Source organism: Leopardus geoffroyi, chromosome X, assembly GCF_018350155.1.
Source record: "Leopardus geoffroyi isolate Oge1 chromosome X, O.geoffroyi_Oge1_pat1.0, whole genome shotgun sequence".
Classification (NCBI taxonomy): Eukaryota; Metazoa; Chordata; class Mammalia; order Carnivora; family Felidae; genus Leopardus; species Leopardus geoffroyi.
Window position 1 is genome coordinate 109,487,245 of NC_059343.1, and position 18,754 is coordinate 109,505,998.

Sequence of the window (18,754 nt, forward strand, 5' to 3'; positions counted from 1 at the left end):
CCAGCCCCTTTTACTTCCTGCCCAGGCCTGGTATCACCCAAGTTCCAGGCCTGGACTTGCTGAGGAGATCCAAACCCTTCTTCCCAGGTACCTCTCTAACCCAGTGGCAACTTGGCCTCCTGAAAGATGAGATGCATTTGAGCGGCTTGGCTCCTCAGCATAGCTGAGAGTCCAACTGCTAAGGACTCTCTGTTCATTTGGAATTGGCCTGAATAGTCTCATGTAGCTAGAACCTAGTCATTGTCACTAAATTCAAGATATCAGAGAAAATGCTGACTGGAAATTCTTGTCTTTTTCTTTTTAAAAAATATAGAACCTCTGGGGTGTCTGGGTGGCTCAGTTGGTTAAGCGTCTGACTCTTGGTTTCAGCTCAGGTCATGATCTCATGGGTTCGTGAGATCAAGCCCCTCGTCAGGCTCTGCACTGACAGCATGGATCCTGCGTGGGGATCTCTCTCTCTCTCTCTCTCTCTCTCTCTCTCTCTCTCTCTGCCCCTCCCCCACTCATGCTTGCTCATTCTCTCTCAAAATAAATAAATTTTAAAAAATTTAAAATACAGAATCTCTAATAAATAGCACCCTTTCCCCGCCAAGCTGAGAGGCAAATGGAACCAATGCAGACGAGTTGTCTTGTTTTCTGCACAGTTAAGAAATAGGGAATTCAATGTGTACTTACAATGATAGCAAAGTTAAAATAGCTCATACTATGTTGCCAAATGAAGGATAACAGAGATATAAACACTGTCTTTAAAAAGATTCTTTTAGAAGAAAAGTATGAATTGAATCATTTACTGAAGTACTGTTTGAACAGATGGTGTGATTAACAGCTAACATGTAAGCCATCTTGGGAGCTTATGGAAAAGTAAACAAGTGGAGCTAAAAAGAAATCACTTTATTCCCCAAAAGGTTCTTTCATTCATTTTACTAGGAAAATTGGAAAGTCTGTGTTTAGAAGCTCTGTTTCCTCGGGGGTTGTCAGGAGTGAGCAGGGAGGAGAGTCTCTTCAGAGTAAGAGCACACTGATGCAGGATTGAGCTCCAAATTTGTCTCCCGAAGGATGAGACGGGTCTGAGCAGCCGAGACCCTCTACACAGCTGACCCTTCCCAACCACGAAAGACACTCTTCATCTCTGCATGTCCTGAAAGGCCTCATGTGCCCGGGTAGAGGAGAAGGGAGTCAGGAGCTGGGAATCAGCTATGTAACAGGCACTCCGCTAGGAACACTCCAAGCACTGTTTCCTCTAAGGCTAGCTCACCATGGCCCCGGGAGTCACACGTTACAAGGCTGATTTTCCCAGTGGGGAAACTGAGGTGGGGAAAGGGGAAGATATCTCCCAGAGCCCACGTGGTCATGTCCTTTGTGGAGCTGCCCTTGAAACGCTGGCTGTTGACCTTCAGGCCTTAGGAGAGGCGGCTGATTGCAGAGGGAAGAGCACTGACCATGTCTGGAGGCACGGGTGTGAAAGGGTCCTCTGCTAGCTAGTGCCTCAGGGACAGCAGCTGTTGCCTTCTGTGCCCCACTTTCTCCATGTTTAAAATGTGCGAGTGGCACCACATGGGCCCCCAAGGTCCTCGTTCGGGTCTGAAAATGGTATCAGCATATCAATCCAGCTGGCTTCCCCAGCCCCATCGTTCCTGGTCATCGTCAACCGAAATACAGAAAGAGTCCTTACACAGGGGGGCAGCTCTAGCTATGGTGCCACCCACGTAGGCAAATCTCCAAGGAATCGGCTGACCCTTGGCAGAGCTCTCTCTCCACTGCCTTACCTTAGCGTTACCGTATCCACTTAGTGCTGCCCTAGTGTTTTCATCTGACTAATATTTACTGAGTGTGCAGTAATGCTCCAAACACTGCGCTAGGCACTGTGGAAACAACTGGGAGCAAGGACACAGTGTCTTTCTTCCTAAAATTAGGCCCCGTGGGGGAGATACAGAAGCAAACAGATAGGTAAAACACCGAAGGATAAGTGTGGGCATAAGAAAAGGGAACCAGAGTTCTACCTGAGGAGTCAGACTATGTTACCTTGAGGTAATGATGTGGACATCAGATTAAACTTTTTGTCAACCATCCAGATATTTAGAATCACCCAGGTGACTGCTGCAGATTTGCTTGGCCTATTATCCCGGCACTTGGTAGCACTGAGATGAAAATGTTGGATTCCCATGCCATTTAAGGCCATGCCAGGAAGGTAATGAAATATTTTGTTTCCAAAGTTCTAGAGACTTAATTAAGGAGGAAAGCAACTTTAGTGTTAGTAGGCTGGAAATAAACTCCTTCTCTTGGGCATGTTCCTGTAAATACTTCTGAACTCTTTCATGTGAACGGCCTTCTAATTGCCTCTCTGGGACCTAATCCTGGAGGCTTTGAAATGGTTTCCCTTTGCAACTTTGAAACCTTTGATACTGTGTCCCCTGGCAGGTGTGATTCCACCTCTGTCCCTGACCTTTTCTAATAATTGGACTTTGGGAGTGTTCCTCTCCCCATTTGGTAAAGTTGCTGCTGCTTTTGAGTTACATTTGGAATTAACTTCAGGGCTGCTAAATGAAAGGAAAGCATATGTGTTCATATGTGATACTGTTCAGCCCAAGGATTCTTTCATGTCAACAGAAGAAAGAAACTCCTATAACCCTTCAAGTACCTGTCTGCCAGGACACTTACTACTCTGCACCTCACCTTAAAGACAGCTATGTCAAAATATTACCCCTCATCTCATCACTCAACTGTGAGTTTCTACAAGCAATAACAGTACTTTCATTGTCCTTAGATGCTACGTGCCTAGAGCCAATGCCTCGTATGTAGGAGATGTTGTTCAATATTTGGCCAAACTCCAAATTTCCAATGTTGCTTTATTGATTTCTCAATACTGTTTTATTGTCACATAAAGCCTGCCATAATTCATTCCCAAAGTCAGCCATCGTGCTATCTTACATAGCAATATTGTTTCATTATTTTGACAGGTGCTAAAATTAGACTCTAAACTTCTTAACTCAGAGTTAATGTTTTCTAAACATTATATTCATCTCCAGTAATTTTCATAACAGCTAACTTCTAGTCTTATGGATCACTTGCTTCTCCTGGAGGAGAAAGGAATTTTATAATCTGTTCTTTAAATTACCATGCTGGACTGCTCATTAGGCTACAGTCGAATCGAGGGCCAACAAGTATAAATAAAGGATTTTAATAATTCCTTATAAGTTTACCAATAATTTATTATTACAGTTATTCCATTTAGTTTCCATGAAAAGCTTTATGTTAACTTGCTTATTGGAAAAAAATCAAATATTCACCATGATTTTTTATGGACTTTATATTGACCATAAGAAACTAAACATACCTGAAATCATAGAGCTAGAAGAGTCCTGAACAATTGTTTAGTGCCATGGGAAAATGCTTGGGTGGGAAAGCAGTTCACACTTTGTATAGCTGACATCATGACTATGAAAATAGCATAGGAACAGGGAAAGAGCCCAAATTCTGTTAATGGTCACAACTAAACAGTGGAATTCTCTGTGGTTTTGTTCAGTTACCTATGGTTTTCTATGGCTTCCATGTTTTCTCTACTGATTGGAGAAAATGTTGATTAGGAACCATAATTGTCCATAATGAGATCCATTTGCTTTATAGAAGAGGAACCTAAAGTTCAGCATGTTCTAGCAAAACCAGGACAAGAAATTTGGCCTCAGCACTTTTAGACTAAGTTGTTCTGTGAATTAAGATTTGAGGAAGATGTGGATTTATTTATAACTTCCAAGCTCTATTGAGATATAACTGACCTACCACATGGTCTAAATTTATGGTCTGCAATTTGATGATTTTATACACTTATATACTGCAAAATGATTACCACTATAGCATTAGCTAACATCTCCCTCGTGTCACCTAATTACCATTTCTTTTTTGCAGTGGGAACATTTAAGATCTTACTCTATTATCAACTTTCAAATATATACATAGTATTATTAACCATAATCACCACACTGTATATTAGGTCCCCAGAACATATTCATCTTATGAGTGGAAATTTGTACCCTTTGACCAACATATCCCCATTTCCCCCACCCACCACCTCCTAGTAACCATGGTTCTACTTTCTGGTTCTATGAGTTTAATTTTTTTTAGGTTCCACATATAAGTGAGATCATAAAGTATTTGTCTTTTTCTGTCTATTCCTGTAGAATTTCATGTTTTAATTAATCTTTTTTTTTTTTAATTTTTTTTTCCCAACGTTTATTTATTTTTGGGACAAAGAGAGACAGAGCATGAACGGGGGAGGGGCAGAGAGAGAGGGAGACACAGAATCGGAAACAGGCTCCAGGCTCTGAGCCATCAGCCCAGAGCCTGACGCGGGGCTCGAACTCACGGACAGCAAGATCGTGACCTGGCTGAAGTCGGACGCTTAACCGACTGCGCCACCCAGGCGCCCCTCATGTTTTAATTAATCTAAACTTTGGGTGAAATAAGAATTCTGTGCATTTTAAAAAATGCAGCTGTCAATCTAAATTCAAGCGGGACATGAACAATGAATATGCCTACTTGGTTTCCTCCTTTTAGACAAAGCAGTCATTTGGACTGATCATCTTGCAGGGATCCCTCGTCCTACTCCTGAGTTTCTCCTCTCAGTTATCGCTCTTACCAGTGCCTGTTGCCGGCAGTGCCTTTGGTCACCCAGCGAGTCTCATCACCTCTGCTGCAAGAGGAGATTAGACTGTTTTGGCAAATGGTTGTCATTGTGTCCGGGTATGAGTTGGATTCACTGAAAGGACCTGAACTTCTACATGATGGGTGCTAATTCCTGCTAATTGCCATCACCTCATAATTAAATTGGCAGAAATTTCACTCCAGGGGCAGGGCATATGAAAACCAGCAGGCTTAAAAGCAGCCTTCTAGAGAACTCTGAGATTGGGGAGTGTCAGATCAACAGGCTGTTTCTAGGCCTCAGTTCTTGGAGGGATTCAAAGGACATAGGGTATCACGGAGGAGTGCTGTTAGAAGCAGGACACAAGACCTGTGTATGCATAAGGAACCACTGTTTGCAGTGACCTGTACTGGGTACAGGAATAACAATGGAATAACGTTGGGCTGGGTAGTTCCCAATTAGTATAATGCAAAAAGCAAATGCAAGGTGGTGTGCAGGCTAGAGGACATGATTTCAAGAATAATTAGCATCCCATCTACATCAGCAATTGGCAAACTATAGCATGTGGGTCAAAAGCAGTCCAGTTGCAACAGAGACCTACGGCCTACAAAATCTAAAATATCCTTTACATGACTGATTACAAAAAAAAAAAAGGTAACCAGTCCCTGTTTCAGATCATAAAAGAGAAAGGTTGGAAGAAGTAAACCTGAAAGGAAATCAGGACAAAAGAGCAGTTAAGGAGACCCCAACCTATTTCTGAAGCTCAGAAATGGAAGAACTTAACAGAGGAGACAAGGGTGGTGGGGGAAAACTGTGCGCTCGGATTAAAATATACATGGATGAGGATATTTCTATAAAGGTGATTCTGAATCATCTAAAATTGAAGCTGGCAAATTACAGCCCAGCCATCAAACTTGGCCCACTACATGTTTTTTTTAATTGTAGTTTTATTGGAAGACAATAACACCCATTTGTTTATATATTTTCTATGGCTGTAGCATTAGTACAAAAACCTTTAGTAACAAGCTAAGACATTTAACTCTTCATTTCTCCTCAAGCCCCCTCCTCTTCTGGTCTTTCCCAAAGGGTAAGCTCTGTGAACCAGCATCGAGGGCTCTTTCTCTCCCTTCTAGGTGTGCCTAGTGTTGTTCACCTATTCTAGCCACATTTCCAGTATTATCATTTTTATTGCCAGTAATCTGCAAGAGCAAGTGAGAGAAACTTTATCTTCAAGCAATATTTCGGCCTCATTATTACATGTGATATCCCAAATCATGGGTAACGTAGTAGGGTTGAAATTTTAAGATTTAATTTCTACCCAAATTTCTCCTAACATATTGATTAAGGGATTAATGCTATGTTGCAAGGATGTCTCCAGTGACATGCCAAGGACCCTGCTGTGTTCAACACTTTTATCAAATGACTTTGGTAAAAACCCAGAGGGCAAATGTGCCAATTTTTGGGTGATACAAAAAAGTAAGAAGTACTTAGGTGAAGTTTTGGATACCAGAATTAGCATTCAAAAGGACCTCAGTGGAAGGGAACTCTGGGCCAAACTGAACAAGATGAAGAACTGGTTAGCAAATGGTAAAGCTGAGCCTTGAGGTTAAAAGAAAACCAGTTGTGCAGTCACAAGAAGTGATATAATTGTTTTGAGAGTAGTTTCTGTGGAAAAATCAAGGTTTAGGGGCCTTACTTCCTTGCTAAACATACTACTAAAAAAAATAACTGGCCATCCTAGGATCACTTAGTATAAGAATGCTGCCACAGTTTGTAGTTTCTCCATGATGGACACTGGTCAATCCATGATTTCAGAAGGGTTTATGGTTCAAAGGACGACTCTTCAAGAGGACACTGGAAAAAACAAATCAGGAGTAGATCTGGGTTTGTATTTGAAAGGTCTTAGAACAAACTTTATCATCTGAATTGAGATAGAAGGACCATGGTTAACTTGGAGAATACATTCTGTGAGGTTGTTATCACTAATGAGTTTCTGCGGTAATCCTAAATCTTACACAGGAATTGAAGAATTTCATGGGACATGAATTAGACTTTCAGTGGTAACATTGAGAAAGTCCAGGACAAACCAGGATGATTGGTCACCCTACAATGAACTTCGCTACACTTACCTCCTATCCAGCAAATAGTTATACTTGTTTTTGCCTTAGTCTTATTAGCACTTACTGTTCCCTCTCCCATATTCTCTCTTCCCCTAAATTTTCACATAGTTACTTTGTGTCATTTTGGTCCCCACTCAAACATCACTTTCCTCAAAAGCAAATATCCATAATAACAATCTTGTTCCACTGCTCTTTCATATCATCCTGTTTTACTTTCATCTTAACAGTTATTACTGTCTGAATTACTTTATTTGTTACTTGTTGTTTTTTGTCTCAACCCCACAGAATAGAAGTTAAATAAGAAGGGAAGTCTTGTCTCTTTTGTTCATTGCTACATCCTCAGCAAATAGAACAGAACTGACACATAGTAAGAAATCAATAAATATGTGTTGAATGGATAAATGAATAAATTATTCTGTATGACCATGAAGCCTCGATTGAATCCTCCCATGTACACACCAAAAAGCTCTGAGGAAAAAATATCCACAAGATAAGTAAAATTCAGTTACCTAGTAAACTTTCAGAGTAGGCCACACAGATCAGTATGCTATAGGGACTGGGTCTAGTAGACTCCGGTTATAAGGCAAGAAAGTTGCTGTCAATTAGGCCTTATGAGATTGCTAGATAAGTATTGTCTACACCCAGAAGAGCTGCGTCTGTGCCACTTGCATGCTCTGTGCTGTGTACTTAACATGAAAAAAGTCTGTTTTCATCTTAAATCTCTTGTGATTATCTGTCTCTGGTCAAACTACCATCAGAGACTTTAAGAAATTTGAAATTAAAAGATTCAGAGAAAAGGTATCTATGTCCCCACAGCCAACTTCCCTTTTAGAAACATTGGCCATGGAATTTCTTTCTATTATGGACTCCTAAAGTATATGGTTATTTTCTCCCAAGATTCTGGACCATTCCATCATAATTAAGTCCATAGCATCATTTCCCCTCAATGCTTCTTTAACCTTCTGAGAAATGAAATTGTCACTAAGGCAAATCCCAAATCTATCAGAGGCTCTGCTTTCAGAGGAATAAGACTTCTGTCAGATGCCTGGACAGCTGAAGCCTTCCATTTTACTGTAGCTTGCCTCTAATGCCAGTTCTGTAATCTTCATTAGGGAAGCATCAACCATGTCCTCTGTGAAATATTTTATGGATGGCACAGCAATTTCTCCCAATTTGTATGCTCCTGCAAATGTTCTCCATCTTATTTTCCTTCATATTTTGTGGATTTCTATCCAGGTTTAATATGTTTTTTTAATATTTGGGGGTGAGAAAGTCCCTAGAATAGAATCTTGAGGAATGAGTATCTCACATAGGCAGAACCTTACCATCAACCCTCTATGGAAGGAGTGACCCACAAATGCCCAGTAAGAAGTGAATATCTGGCTGAAAGTCCCCTCTCCTATCGTCTTTCTACAGTTCTGTCAGTCAACACAATATTTTTTTTTGTACCAGGAAACTGACAAGTACAAATTCAGGGGAAAAAAGATATTCAGGGCCAGATGGCCCCAAACAGTATCATTAAATGCAATATAAAAATACCTGAATGGAAGAATCCATTTAGTCAAAGTGACATCAAAAGCTTTTATTTCAGCATTTTTCAAGACTTTCCTCTGTGCAAGGAAATGCCAGAGAAAACAGAGGCAACTCAGATATGGTCACTAAATCCAGGGGCTTACAAACTCCAAAATGTACACTCAGCCTTACTTCCATGATATGGGGTCTAAATTCTTCGAGTTAAAAAAAAAAAACTAAATAAAAATAAAACTTTACCTAACCTCTGTTATCCCACAATCATACTTGAAAGAGAACTGGATTGACCAACATAGAGTATCATTTGCAGAACCCGGCAAACACAAAAGTTATGCAATCATCCTACGTTGTACATCTTGTTCTCCAAAATTCCTCAATATAAATTCTTCATAGCACTACCTGAACATTTAACTTGCTAGCAGAAAAGAAAATAAATTAATGATGAACTGCTCAGAGAGAATGAAGTTTCTCTTTGAGGAAGACTGGCTGTGGTTCCCCAACACCACTATATTTAGTGACCAAAATCACTGCTATATGGAATGGTCACTGAAATTCTCATAAACCAGATTAGGAGGAAAGTGACCATTATTTTAATGAGCTAAATATAGCAGAAACTTCTTCCTCCTTTGTCTTCTCTCTCTATTTGTATTAGACAAGGATACCTCCTGAATCCCAAAAGTGGAAACTATTCTTCAAGACTGAGGTCATGAATTTAAAACCACCACAAGATTATCCAAATTTCCAAGGTTCCTTCTTGCATTTGAATTGTGCCTTCTTTTAACGCTACTTAAATATTTTTGGTCTGTAAGTACACTATACATTTTTGGCAAACACCAATATTTAAAAAAAATATCTAGACATATTCAGAAAGGACATCTCCTCAACTTATTTTTCTGTGGCTTGGAACAAAGTAACAGAATTTGGGACACTTCAAGAAGAAATTTCATTTTCATATTTGTGCAGGCAAAGAAAAATTGCATGTCATGAACTGGCATGAACTATATTATTATTATGTATGCTAGACAATGAATTTCTTTATTGTTTTTTGGACACCAACCTTTCATGGTAGCCTCATTACAAGCCTTATCTGTGTAAATAAAAGAAAAATACATTTAACAAGTAGAAATAAATGTGCATGATTCACCAGCACAGTTAACTCAAGATTTTCCAGCCTTATAACCACAACTGATAGGAAGATTTATTACCACAGCTGCTTGTATTAAACTTCTTTTCCTCGCAGTTGAAGGAATCAAATTTCTTCTTGGAGATTAGTCATTTGTGGGGGTGTTGCCAACTGCAAAATGCTTCTGTTATGAATGAGGTGCACTTCTCTGTTGCTGTCCTCCAGCCCTAAGTCAGTGAGTAATTTTCATCTTTTTATGTGTCTTTTCCCGCCTACCATCAGGAACAAATTTTAATGACTTACACAGTCAAACTTTCTTTAGTTGTTACTCAAACCTAAAACTTCAGATGGTATTGTTTCTAATAATGTGATAATATCGCAAGTAAAGGTGGGATGAAATGACATTTTGGCACATGTTTACAAGGATGAAATTCAAGCAGAAGGAAAGGTCTACATGGGATGTGAAAGTGAGAACGGAGCTAACGTATCTTATGTAGCTAATAATTGTGCCTGGCACTGTGCTAGGTTCTCTATAGACATAATCTTATCTAATTCTTAGAACAATCCTGCAAGAAACCAGGTGATACTCCCACTGAATACATAAGGAAACTGACTTTCTCAAGATTGTGCAGCTTATTAGTGGCTGAACCACAATTTAGGCTTAGATTCCACTGACTCCCTCACTTTCTTTCCGTATTTTGACATTCTGCTTTTTGGGTATGAAGAATTACCCAATTATATGCAGCACTAATACAACAATACAGTATGGAGAGATTTGATTCTGTGTCTAAATAAGAAAATCCTACAGCCAAAATAGATTTCAATGGGTCATCTGTTTCACTCCCTACTGAAATCTCACAAAACTGACAAGATTCTGTCTTTTCCTTCCTTCCTCCCTCCCTCCCTCTCTAGTTCCTTTCTTTCTTTCTTGTTCGTTCGTTCTTTCTTTCTTTCACACTTCTGGAAACATGCATTCCAAAATTTGACTTATCTCTCTTCAAAATTTCCAGTAACGATTGTCTTCGTAAAATCCTTTTATCTAATACAATCTTCCCATCACCCTTTAAGCTCTTGTTTGTATTATACGGAGATGGTAGTATCTGAACATAGTAAGCTTCTGTCATTGAAGATATATGTCAGAACAATTGAACAAAGAGTGATGTTTTAGTAAATCCACAAGTTGCTTCATTTATTTCATGTCATTTTGGCTGGTGTTGTTTTTCCATTGACTTGAGTGATTGCTTTAGCTACATATACACTTTCTAATTTACCATCCATGTGTGGTTTTAATATGACATGTAAGAAGCAAAAAAAAAAAAAGAGTTGAAAAGCAAATAAGCATTTCAAGCATTCACAATTATATCATTGAGCTTAAAGTTAAAAATTATTTGTTAATCAGTGAGCCAACTTAAATAAAGCTGTCTATAAATGTGCATTTTTGGTGGGGAGATGTAGATACTTGCCTCTTTTTTTTGGTCAAGAATAAAGTCAGTCATCTAGCTATGACCCATTATGAGAGAAATAATTCTGTTTAACTCAATGTTAATGACGGTCTTACTTGATCAAGTGTAAGTACCTCTAATGGGGATCTAACACAGTCCAAACAACTTAACCTCACAAGGTTCCATAAGATAGGATAACGAAGAGAACCTGTATTTTCATCATTGGATACTTGAGCAGCTGAGTCTAACTCAGTAAAACAAATGACACATAACAATTAATCTGAAGTCTAGAGCATGAACTCTAACAGGCTACTGAGATGCCTAAATGGGCAGTCTAAAGACAGACAATGCCTCTGAGGTGACTGAATTCATCCTCGTTAAATTTTTCCAATAACCTCAAACCCAGGCTCCCTTGTTGGGACTGCTGTTTTTCTACCTGGTCACAATGTTTGGGAATAACTTTATTGTTGTAGTGTGATGGGATTCTCAACTTCATATCCCCATGTATTTTTTTCCTCAGTAATTTATCCTTCCTTGATATCTGTTACTCCACCAGCTGGGAACCATATGTCTTGGCCCAATGCTTCAGGGACTTCCCCATTATTTTCTATACCAGCTGTTATGCCCAGATGACCACATCCCTCTTTCCAGGGATGACAGAATGTCTCTTCCATGCTGTCATGGTTTATGACAGGTTTGTTGCAATCTCCAATCCCCTGCATTACACCACCATTATGAATAATGAAGTTTGCGTACAGTTGGCCTTGGGAACCTGGGCAAGTGCATTCTTAGTAGCAGTCTTACCATTCATTGCAATTCCTGCTTGTTATTATGGACAGAATGCCATCAGCCATTTTACCTGTGAGATCCAGGCCCCGCTGAAGCTCATCTGCTCAGACATTCCTGTCAGTCTGATTCTGGGTCTGGTTATCAGTGTGTTCATATTGACCTTGCCTTTCACTATCATCCTTATTTCCTACTTCCACATTGTGGTTATCGTGCTGAGGATCCATTCTGTAGAGGCCAGCCTCAAATTTTTCTTCACCTGTGGACCTTATCTAACTGTGGTCAACATATTTAATGGTATAGCCATCTACATGTACCTGAAACCTCAAAGAAATCTCAGGAAGAGGACAAATTCTTCTCAATATTTTTTTAAATTTTTTTTAACGTTTATTTATTTTTGAGACAGAGAGAGACAGAGCATGAACGGGGGAGGGTCGGAGAGAGGGAGACACAGAATCTGAAACAGGCTCCAGGCTCTGAGCTGTCAGCACAGAGCCCGACACGGGGCTCGGACTCACAGACGGCGACTTCTCAATATTTTACGGAGCAGTTAGTCCCATGTTAATTCCCCTCATTTACACCCTAAGAAACAAGGGTGTAAGAGGTACACTGAGGAAGTTAGCCAAAGAAAATGAAAAATCCTAATGGCTCTCTTTAAATCTCTTCAATGTGCAGGAAAAACAATGAAAACTCAGTCTGTAAAATTTCAATTTATGTTTTTTAAAACAAACAACAACAGGGGCAACTGGGTGGCTCAGTTGGTTGAGCATCCAACTTCGGCTCAGGTCATGATCTCTCAGTCCATGAGTTCGAACCCCGCATCAGGCTCTGTGCTGACAGCTCAGAGCCTGGAGCCTGCTCCAGATTCTGCGTCTCCTTCTCTCTCTGCCCCTCCCCCACTCGCATTGTGTGTGTCTCTCTCTCCCTCCCTCTCTCTCTCACTCAAACATAAATAAAGATCAAAAAAAATTTTTAAACAACAATAAAACTCTTACTGAACATTCTACTAGGTCCCTACTAGACACACTCATTAACAAGTTTACCATAAATGGTAACATTTTGTCAAGTCACATTGTGACCTAAAGCCATGAATGTGCCCAAAATAGCTCAGAGAGAGAATAATAGTAAGAGATAGGTAAAGGTGGATGCTACAGCTGTAGTAGTCTATCAGGGACAGGTTCTTTTCTGAGGTATAAAGAGCCAGTTTTTTGTGACCAACCATCTTTGTACTTGCCACACAAGGATAAAATTCATATATAGCACACTGATTATACAACCATTGTATATTTTATAGGTGTCTACCTCAATTTGAACCTAATGGACAAATAATCCCTTAATTCCCACATTTAGGTGATAACTTCTCATAGCAAGAAGTATCTTTTGTATGTATAAAGCACTTTATCGCTTAAAAAGTGTTTTTAAATAAATTATTCTAATTTATACTTATAATTTCTTGTTTTAAAATAGTTTGCATGTTATATATATTAATAAATCTTTTCTCAATGAACATTGCTTCTACAAATATTAAATTTCCATCATATCAATTTCTTACAAAAACGTCTAAACTGAAATTGTTATTCTTTTGCCTTCTCCTATTTCTCTGCCTTCTCTTCCATGATGTGCCTTAGCGACCCTCTGGTCATTTCTACTCCCACTTCTCATACACATTCATGAGCTTTAGCATTTCTGTTCTACCCAAGCATCTTCAAGTCCAAGATTGTGATTATTTTTCTTTCTTCCCCATTTAATAAGATGCCATATGCACTTTCTATTATTGGCAATTAACATGTATTGTTCACTTTGTATTATGGTAATTTGTTGATTCTTTTTCTCATCTTAACTTTGACTCTGGAATTTTTCTGTCATAGCACATTGAGAAGGTGGTTATGTCTTGTTTCTAAAATTTTCTTTCTTCCCACACTCTTTTCTTAGGTAGATGGTTATCTGGTCACATTATTTTCTACCCTTAGCCTTTCTCTTTACTTTCTGAAGGTTGATCATTGTGGGGTGTGTGTGTGTGTGTGTGTGTGTGTAATTGATAACCTATACAAAAATTTTAGAATGGTTCCTGGCATATAGTAAGTATTCAATAAGTTGCTATTTTTTGAATAGCAATTTTTTTATAGGTTGCTAAGATATTATTGTGATTTTCTGAAAGTTTCCAAACACTCCTACTGTTTATTTTCCCAAGTCAGTCTCCTTTATACATTCTCCACTCCAGAGTGTACAACGAGAAGCCTCAGAACCCCATTTGCTAGTTTTAGAAACATAGTTATATCATATTTCTCTTTGGCTCTTGCTTTTATGGCTTTACTTTTAATCTGTTTAACTCCTATTCCAGTTCCTCTGACCTATGCTTGATATATTTTAAGTAGAGACAGCCCCAAACTTAGGAATGAGTTATGTTCAAAAGTTAACTCATAAGTCATCAGCTTGGAACTCAGAGCACGTTTTCCCCACAGAGACAGAGTAGCTACATTCCAAAGGCAGCTCACCAACACCTATTTAGGTCAACCATTCTATCACTAATAATACTAAACGCCCTGGGAACATTTTTAAAGTGTGTTTATTGGAAGATAGGTTTTGAGTCCACATTTGGATTCTAAAAACACAGGCACTGTTAGATGGTATTACTACTTCAAAAAAAAAAAAAAAAGTCTTCCATGAGGATTAGTGCAACCACCCTCATACCCTGATGAGTGTACGGGGAAATATCTACAAGATGTAAGAGTGGGACTGAGGGAGCTTCTCTAGAGACTACAAAAGTAATAACTTTCTTCTATGTATGGGTCATGCACAATTCAGAGGGCTACTAGTCCTCCCTTCATTTCTCTTTATGTTATCACTGGTTGGATGGCTTGCTAACACAATGCCTGGGGCTATTCATTTTACAAACATTTACTAAATGGCTACTGTATGTTAGGGATACAAATCCAGGTAAGTTATTTGCTGCCTTTGAGAGATTCATAATGGAGTTGGGGAGTAAATAAGCACAGTGAAGTGCTGTCGATACTGTGATCCATATTTGTACAGGTTACAAAGTCGAGTTCTAAATAGACAATCAGGAAATATTTAATAGAGGAGATGACACCTTTAGTAGAGTCTTGAGAGAGATGTAGCTTGCCAGTTGGATAAGGGAGGACAATTATGGACGCAATATGAACAAGTACTGAGGTACAAAACCCAGCTTGGTGTACTTCCAGATACTGCCAACAATTTAATTCCCACAGCAGAAGGTGTGGGAAGTGTTTTGGCAATATATAAAACTCGCGAAGAAAGCAGTAGGCCAGATTATGGAGAGACTGCTATGCTATATTAAGGAGGTAGCACTTTATTTACTCTACAGGTCAACAAATTATGGCCCAAATGGCCAAATCCAGCTCTAGGTTTGCATAGCCCAGGAGCTAAGAGTGGTTTTTAAATTGTTAAGTGATATAAGAAAAACAACAACAACAACAGCTAAGAAGCCTATTCAACAAAGACTGTGGGCAGCCTGCAAAGTCTAAAATATTTACTCTCTGTCCCTTTACAGAAAAAAGTTTGCTGAGCCCTGTTATAGGTGGTGGGAAACCATTAAAGATTTTTAAGCAGATCAGTAACATGTTCAGAATTGTGTTTTTAAAAGCTCACTTTTACAAAAAATGTATAAAATTGATTGAAGAGGTATAAGATTGGACATAGAGTCAATTAGGAGGCTGTTAATAATCTGTGACTTGATGCAGGAATGAACTAAGAATGTAGCAAAAATGATTTGGAAGATACTTAGGTCACTGGAGTACCCCTTTCTTTTTCATTTTTACATGCAATTCATTTACATTCAGTATGCATTTTCTCAGAAGCAGGGTCTTTAGCACAGATATAATAAAGGGTTTCAGGGGTTGGGTGATCTCATCATGAACGTCATTCACTTCTTTTCTAACATTCAAAGAACACATAGAGATATGGAGAGAGTAGGGTCCAAAGTCACATAGTTGTGTTTTATTCATATATGACAACCCCCTTCTCTGATCCAGAATAACTTTGTATGGCATATAAAATTGCATTTTGTTCAAATAAAACATGTTTATTTAAATATAATAAATGTCCTCTGGCTCCTTGCATGATTTCTAAAGTTCACTCCTCACCTGTTACTCCTTTAGACATACTGTTGCATTTCATGAATCATGAATAGTACTACTATGAGCCTCAAATTTTTTTCTATAAAATATTGTTATTCAACATAGTACTGGAAGTCCTACCCACAGCAATCATACATCAAAAAGAAATAAAAGGCATCGAAATCAGTAAAGAAGAAATAAAACTTTCACTATTTGCAGACGATGTGATACTCTATATAGAAAACCCAAAAGATTCCACCAAAAAAACTGCTAGAACTAATAAACAAATTCAGCAAAGTCACAGGATACAAAATCAATCTACAGAAATCTGTTGTATTTCTATACATCAATAATGAAGTAGCAGAAAGACAAATTATGAAAACAATCCCATTTATAACTGTAACAAAAATAATAAGACACCTAGGAATAAACCTAACCAAAGAGGTGAAAGATCTATACTCTGAGAACTATCAAACACTGATGTAAGAAAGTGAAGATGACACAAAGAAGTGGAAAGACATGGATTGGAAGAACAAATATTGTTAAAATGTCTGTACTACCCAAAGCAATCTACACATTTAATACAATCCTTATCCAAATACCAACAACATCTTTCACAGAACTAGAACATATGGAGCTACAAAAGACCCCAAATAGCCAAAGCAATCTTGAAAAAGAAAAGCAAAGCTGGAGGCATCACAATTTGGAAATTCAGGTTATATTACAAAGCTTTAATGATCAAGATAGTATGGTACTGGCACAAAAACAGACACATAGGTCAACAGAACAGAATAGAAAATTCAGAAATAAACCACAATTTATGGTCAATTAACCTTTGACAAAGCAGTAAAGAATATACAATAGGAAAAAGTCTGTTCAACAACTGGTGTTGGGAAAACTTGACAGCAACATGCAAAAGAATGAAACTGGATCACTTTGTTACACCATACACAAAAATAAATTCAAAATGGATTAAAGACCCAAATATGAGACCTGAAATCATAAAAATCCTAGAAGCGAGCATAGGCAGTAATTTCTCTGACATTGGCCGTGGCATCTTTTTTCTAGATAGGTCCACTAGGGCAAGGGAAACAAAAGCAAAAATAAACTATTGGGACAAAATAAAAAGTTTTCACACAGCAAGGGAAACAATCAACAAAACTAAAAGGGAACCTATGGAATGGGAGAAGATATTTGCAAATGACATATCTGATAAGGGTTAGTATCCAAAATATATGAAGAACTTAAAAAACTCAACATCCAAAAAGCAAGTAAGCCAATTAAAAATGGGCAGAAGACACGAACAGACATTGTTCCAAAGAAGACATACATGTGGCCAATCACTAATCATCAGGGAAATGCAAATTAAAACTACAATGAGATTGGGGCACCTAGCTGGCTCAGTCGGTTAAGCGTCCGACTTCAGCTCAAGTCATGATCTCGCGGTTTGTGAGTTTGAGCACCGTGTCGGGCTCTGTGCTGACAGCTCGGAGCCTGGAGCCTGCTTCGGATTCTGTGTGTGTCTGTCTGTCTCTCTCTCTCTCTCTGCCTCTCCCCTGCTCACACTCTGTCTCTCTGTCTCTCAATAATAAATAAATGTTTAAAAAAAGCTGGGAAAAAAACTACACAACCTCACAACTGTCAGAATGGCTAAAATCAACAACACAGGAAACAACAGGTGTTGGTGAGGATGTGGAGAAAAAGGAACCCTCTTGCACTGCTGGTGGGAATGCAAACTGATGCAGCCACTGCGGAAAATAGCATGGATGTTCCTCAAAAAGTTAAAAATAGAACTACCCCATGATTCAGCAATTGAACTATTAGGTATTTACCCAAAGAACATATAAATATTAATTCAGAGGAATACATGCACCCATATGTTTATAGCAGCATTATTTACAACAGCAAAGATATATAATCAGCCCAAGTGTCCATTGATAGATGAATGGATAAAGAAGATGTGGTGTATATATACAATGGAAAATTATTTAGTCATAAAAAGAATGAAATCTTGCCATTTGCAAGGACATGGACGGAGCTAGAAAGTATAATGCTAAGTGACATAAGTCAGAGAAAGACAAATACCATATGATTTCACTCATATGTGGAATTTAAGAAACCAAGCAAATGAGCAAAGGAAAAATAAAAGAGAGATAAAGAAACCAAGAAACACACTTAACTATAGAGAACAAACTGATGGTTACCAGAGGGTAGGTAGGAGGGGATGAGTGAAATAGGTGATGGGGATTAAGGAATACACTTGTCCTGATGAGCACTGGGTGATTAAAATAAAAACTTTAAGAATATATATAGTTATTTTCCTGCAGGCCTTTTTCCCTCGGAGGAGGCCTGTAGGCAGCAGCCATGGCAGTCAGCCCGAATGGCATGATGTTGAAGCCCCACTTCCATAAGGACTGGCAGTGGCATGGCCTCATGGTTCAACCAGCCAGCGGGGAAGATCTGCAGACTCAAGGTCAGGAAGCCAAAGCAAGGCCCAGAGCCTCCATGTCCGGACCCATCCAGCCCATCCCACGGTGCCCCCACAGTGAGGTATCACACCAAAGTGCAAGTTGGCAGGGGCTTCAGCATGGAAGGGCTATGGGTGGCTGGCCTACACAAGAAGGTGGCATGGACCATTGGAATCTCAGTGAATCCAAGAAGGTGGAACATGTCCACAGAGTCCCTGCAGGCCAATGTGAAGTGGCTGAAGGAGTATGGCACCAAGCTCATCCTCTTCCCCAGGAAGCCATCAGCCCCTAAGGAGGGAGACGGCTCTGCTGAAGAACTCAAATTGGCTACCCAGTTGACAGGACCAGTCATGCCCATGTGGAATGTCTGTAAGAAGGAGAAAGCCAGAGTCATTAGAGAGGAGAACTTCAAGGCATTCACTGGTCTTCACGTGGTCCATGCCCATGCCTGGCTCTTTGGCATCTGGGAAAAAAGAGCCAAGGAAGCTGCAGAACAGGATGTTGAGAAGAAAAAATAAAGTATCACTGGCAACTTGTGATTATGTATATGTA

General features: G+C 39.1%; 1 protein-coding gene and 1 pseudogene across 1 annotated transcript; both read left to right on the forward strand.

The window, feature by feature from the left end:
- Positions 1-1,256: 1,256 nt before the first annotated feature.
- On the forward strand, positions 1,257-11,981 carry LOC123594454 (olfactory receptor 13H1-like; the record flags this gene model as incomplete). Its single annotated transcript, XM_045471194.1, has 3 exons — positions 1,257-1,456; positions 1,568-1,706; positions 11,325-11,981. Coding segments are annotated over exons 1-3 (996 nt in total), but the record flags the coding sequence as incomplete, so codon positions are not given.
- Positions 11,982-17,968: 5,987 nt separating this feature from the next.
- Positions 17,969-18,738, forward strand: LOC123594002 (annotated as a pseudogene).
- Positions 18,739-18,754: the final 16 nt, after the last annotated feature.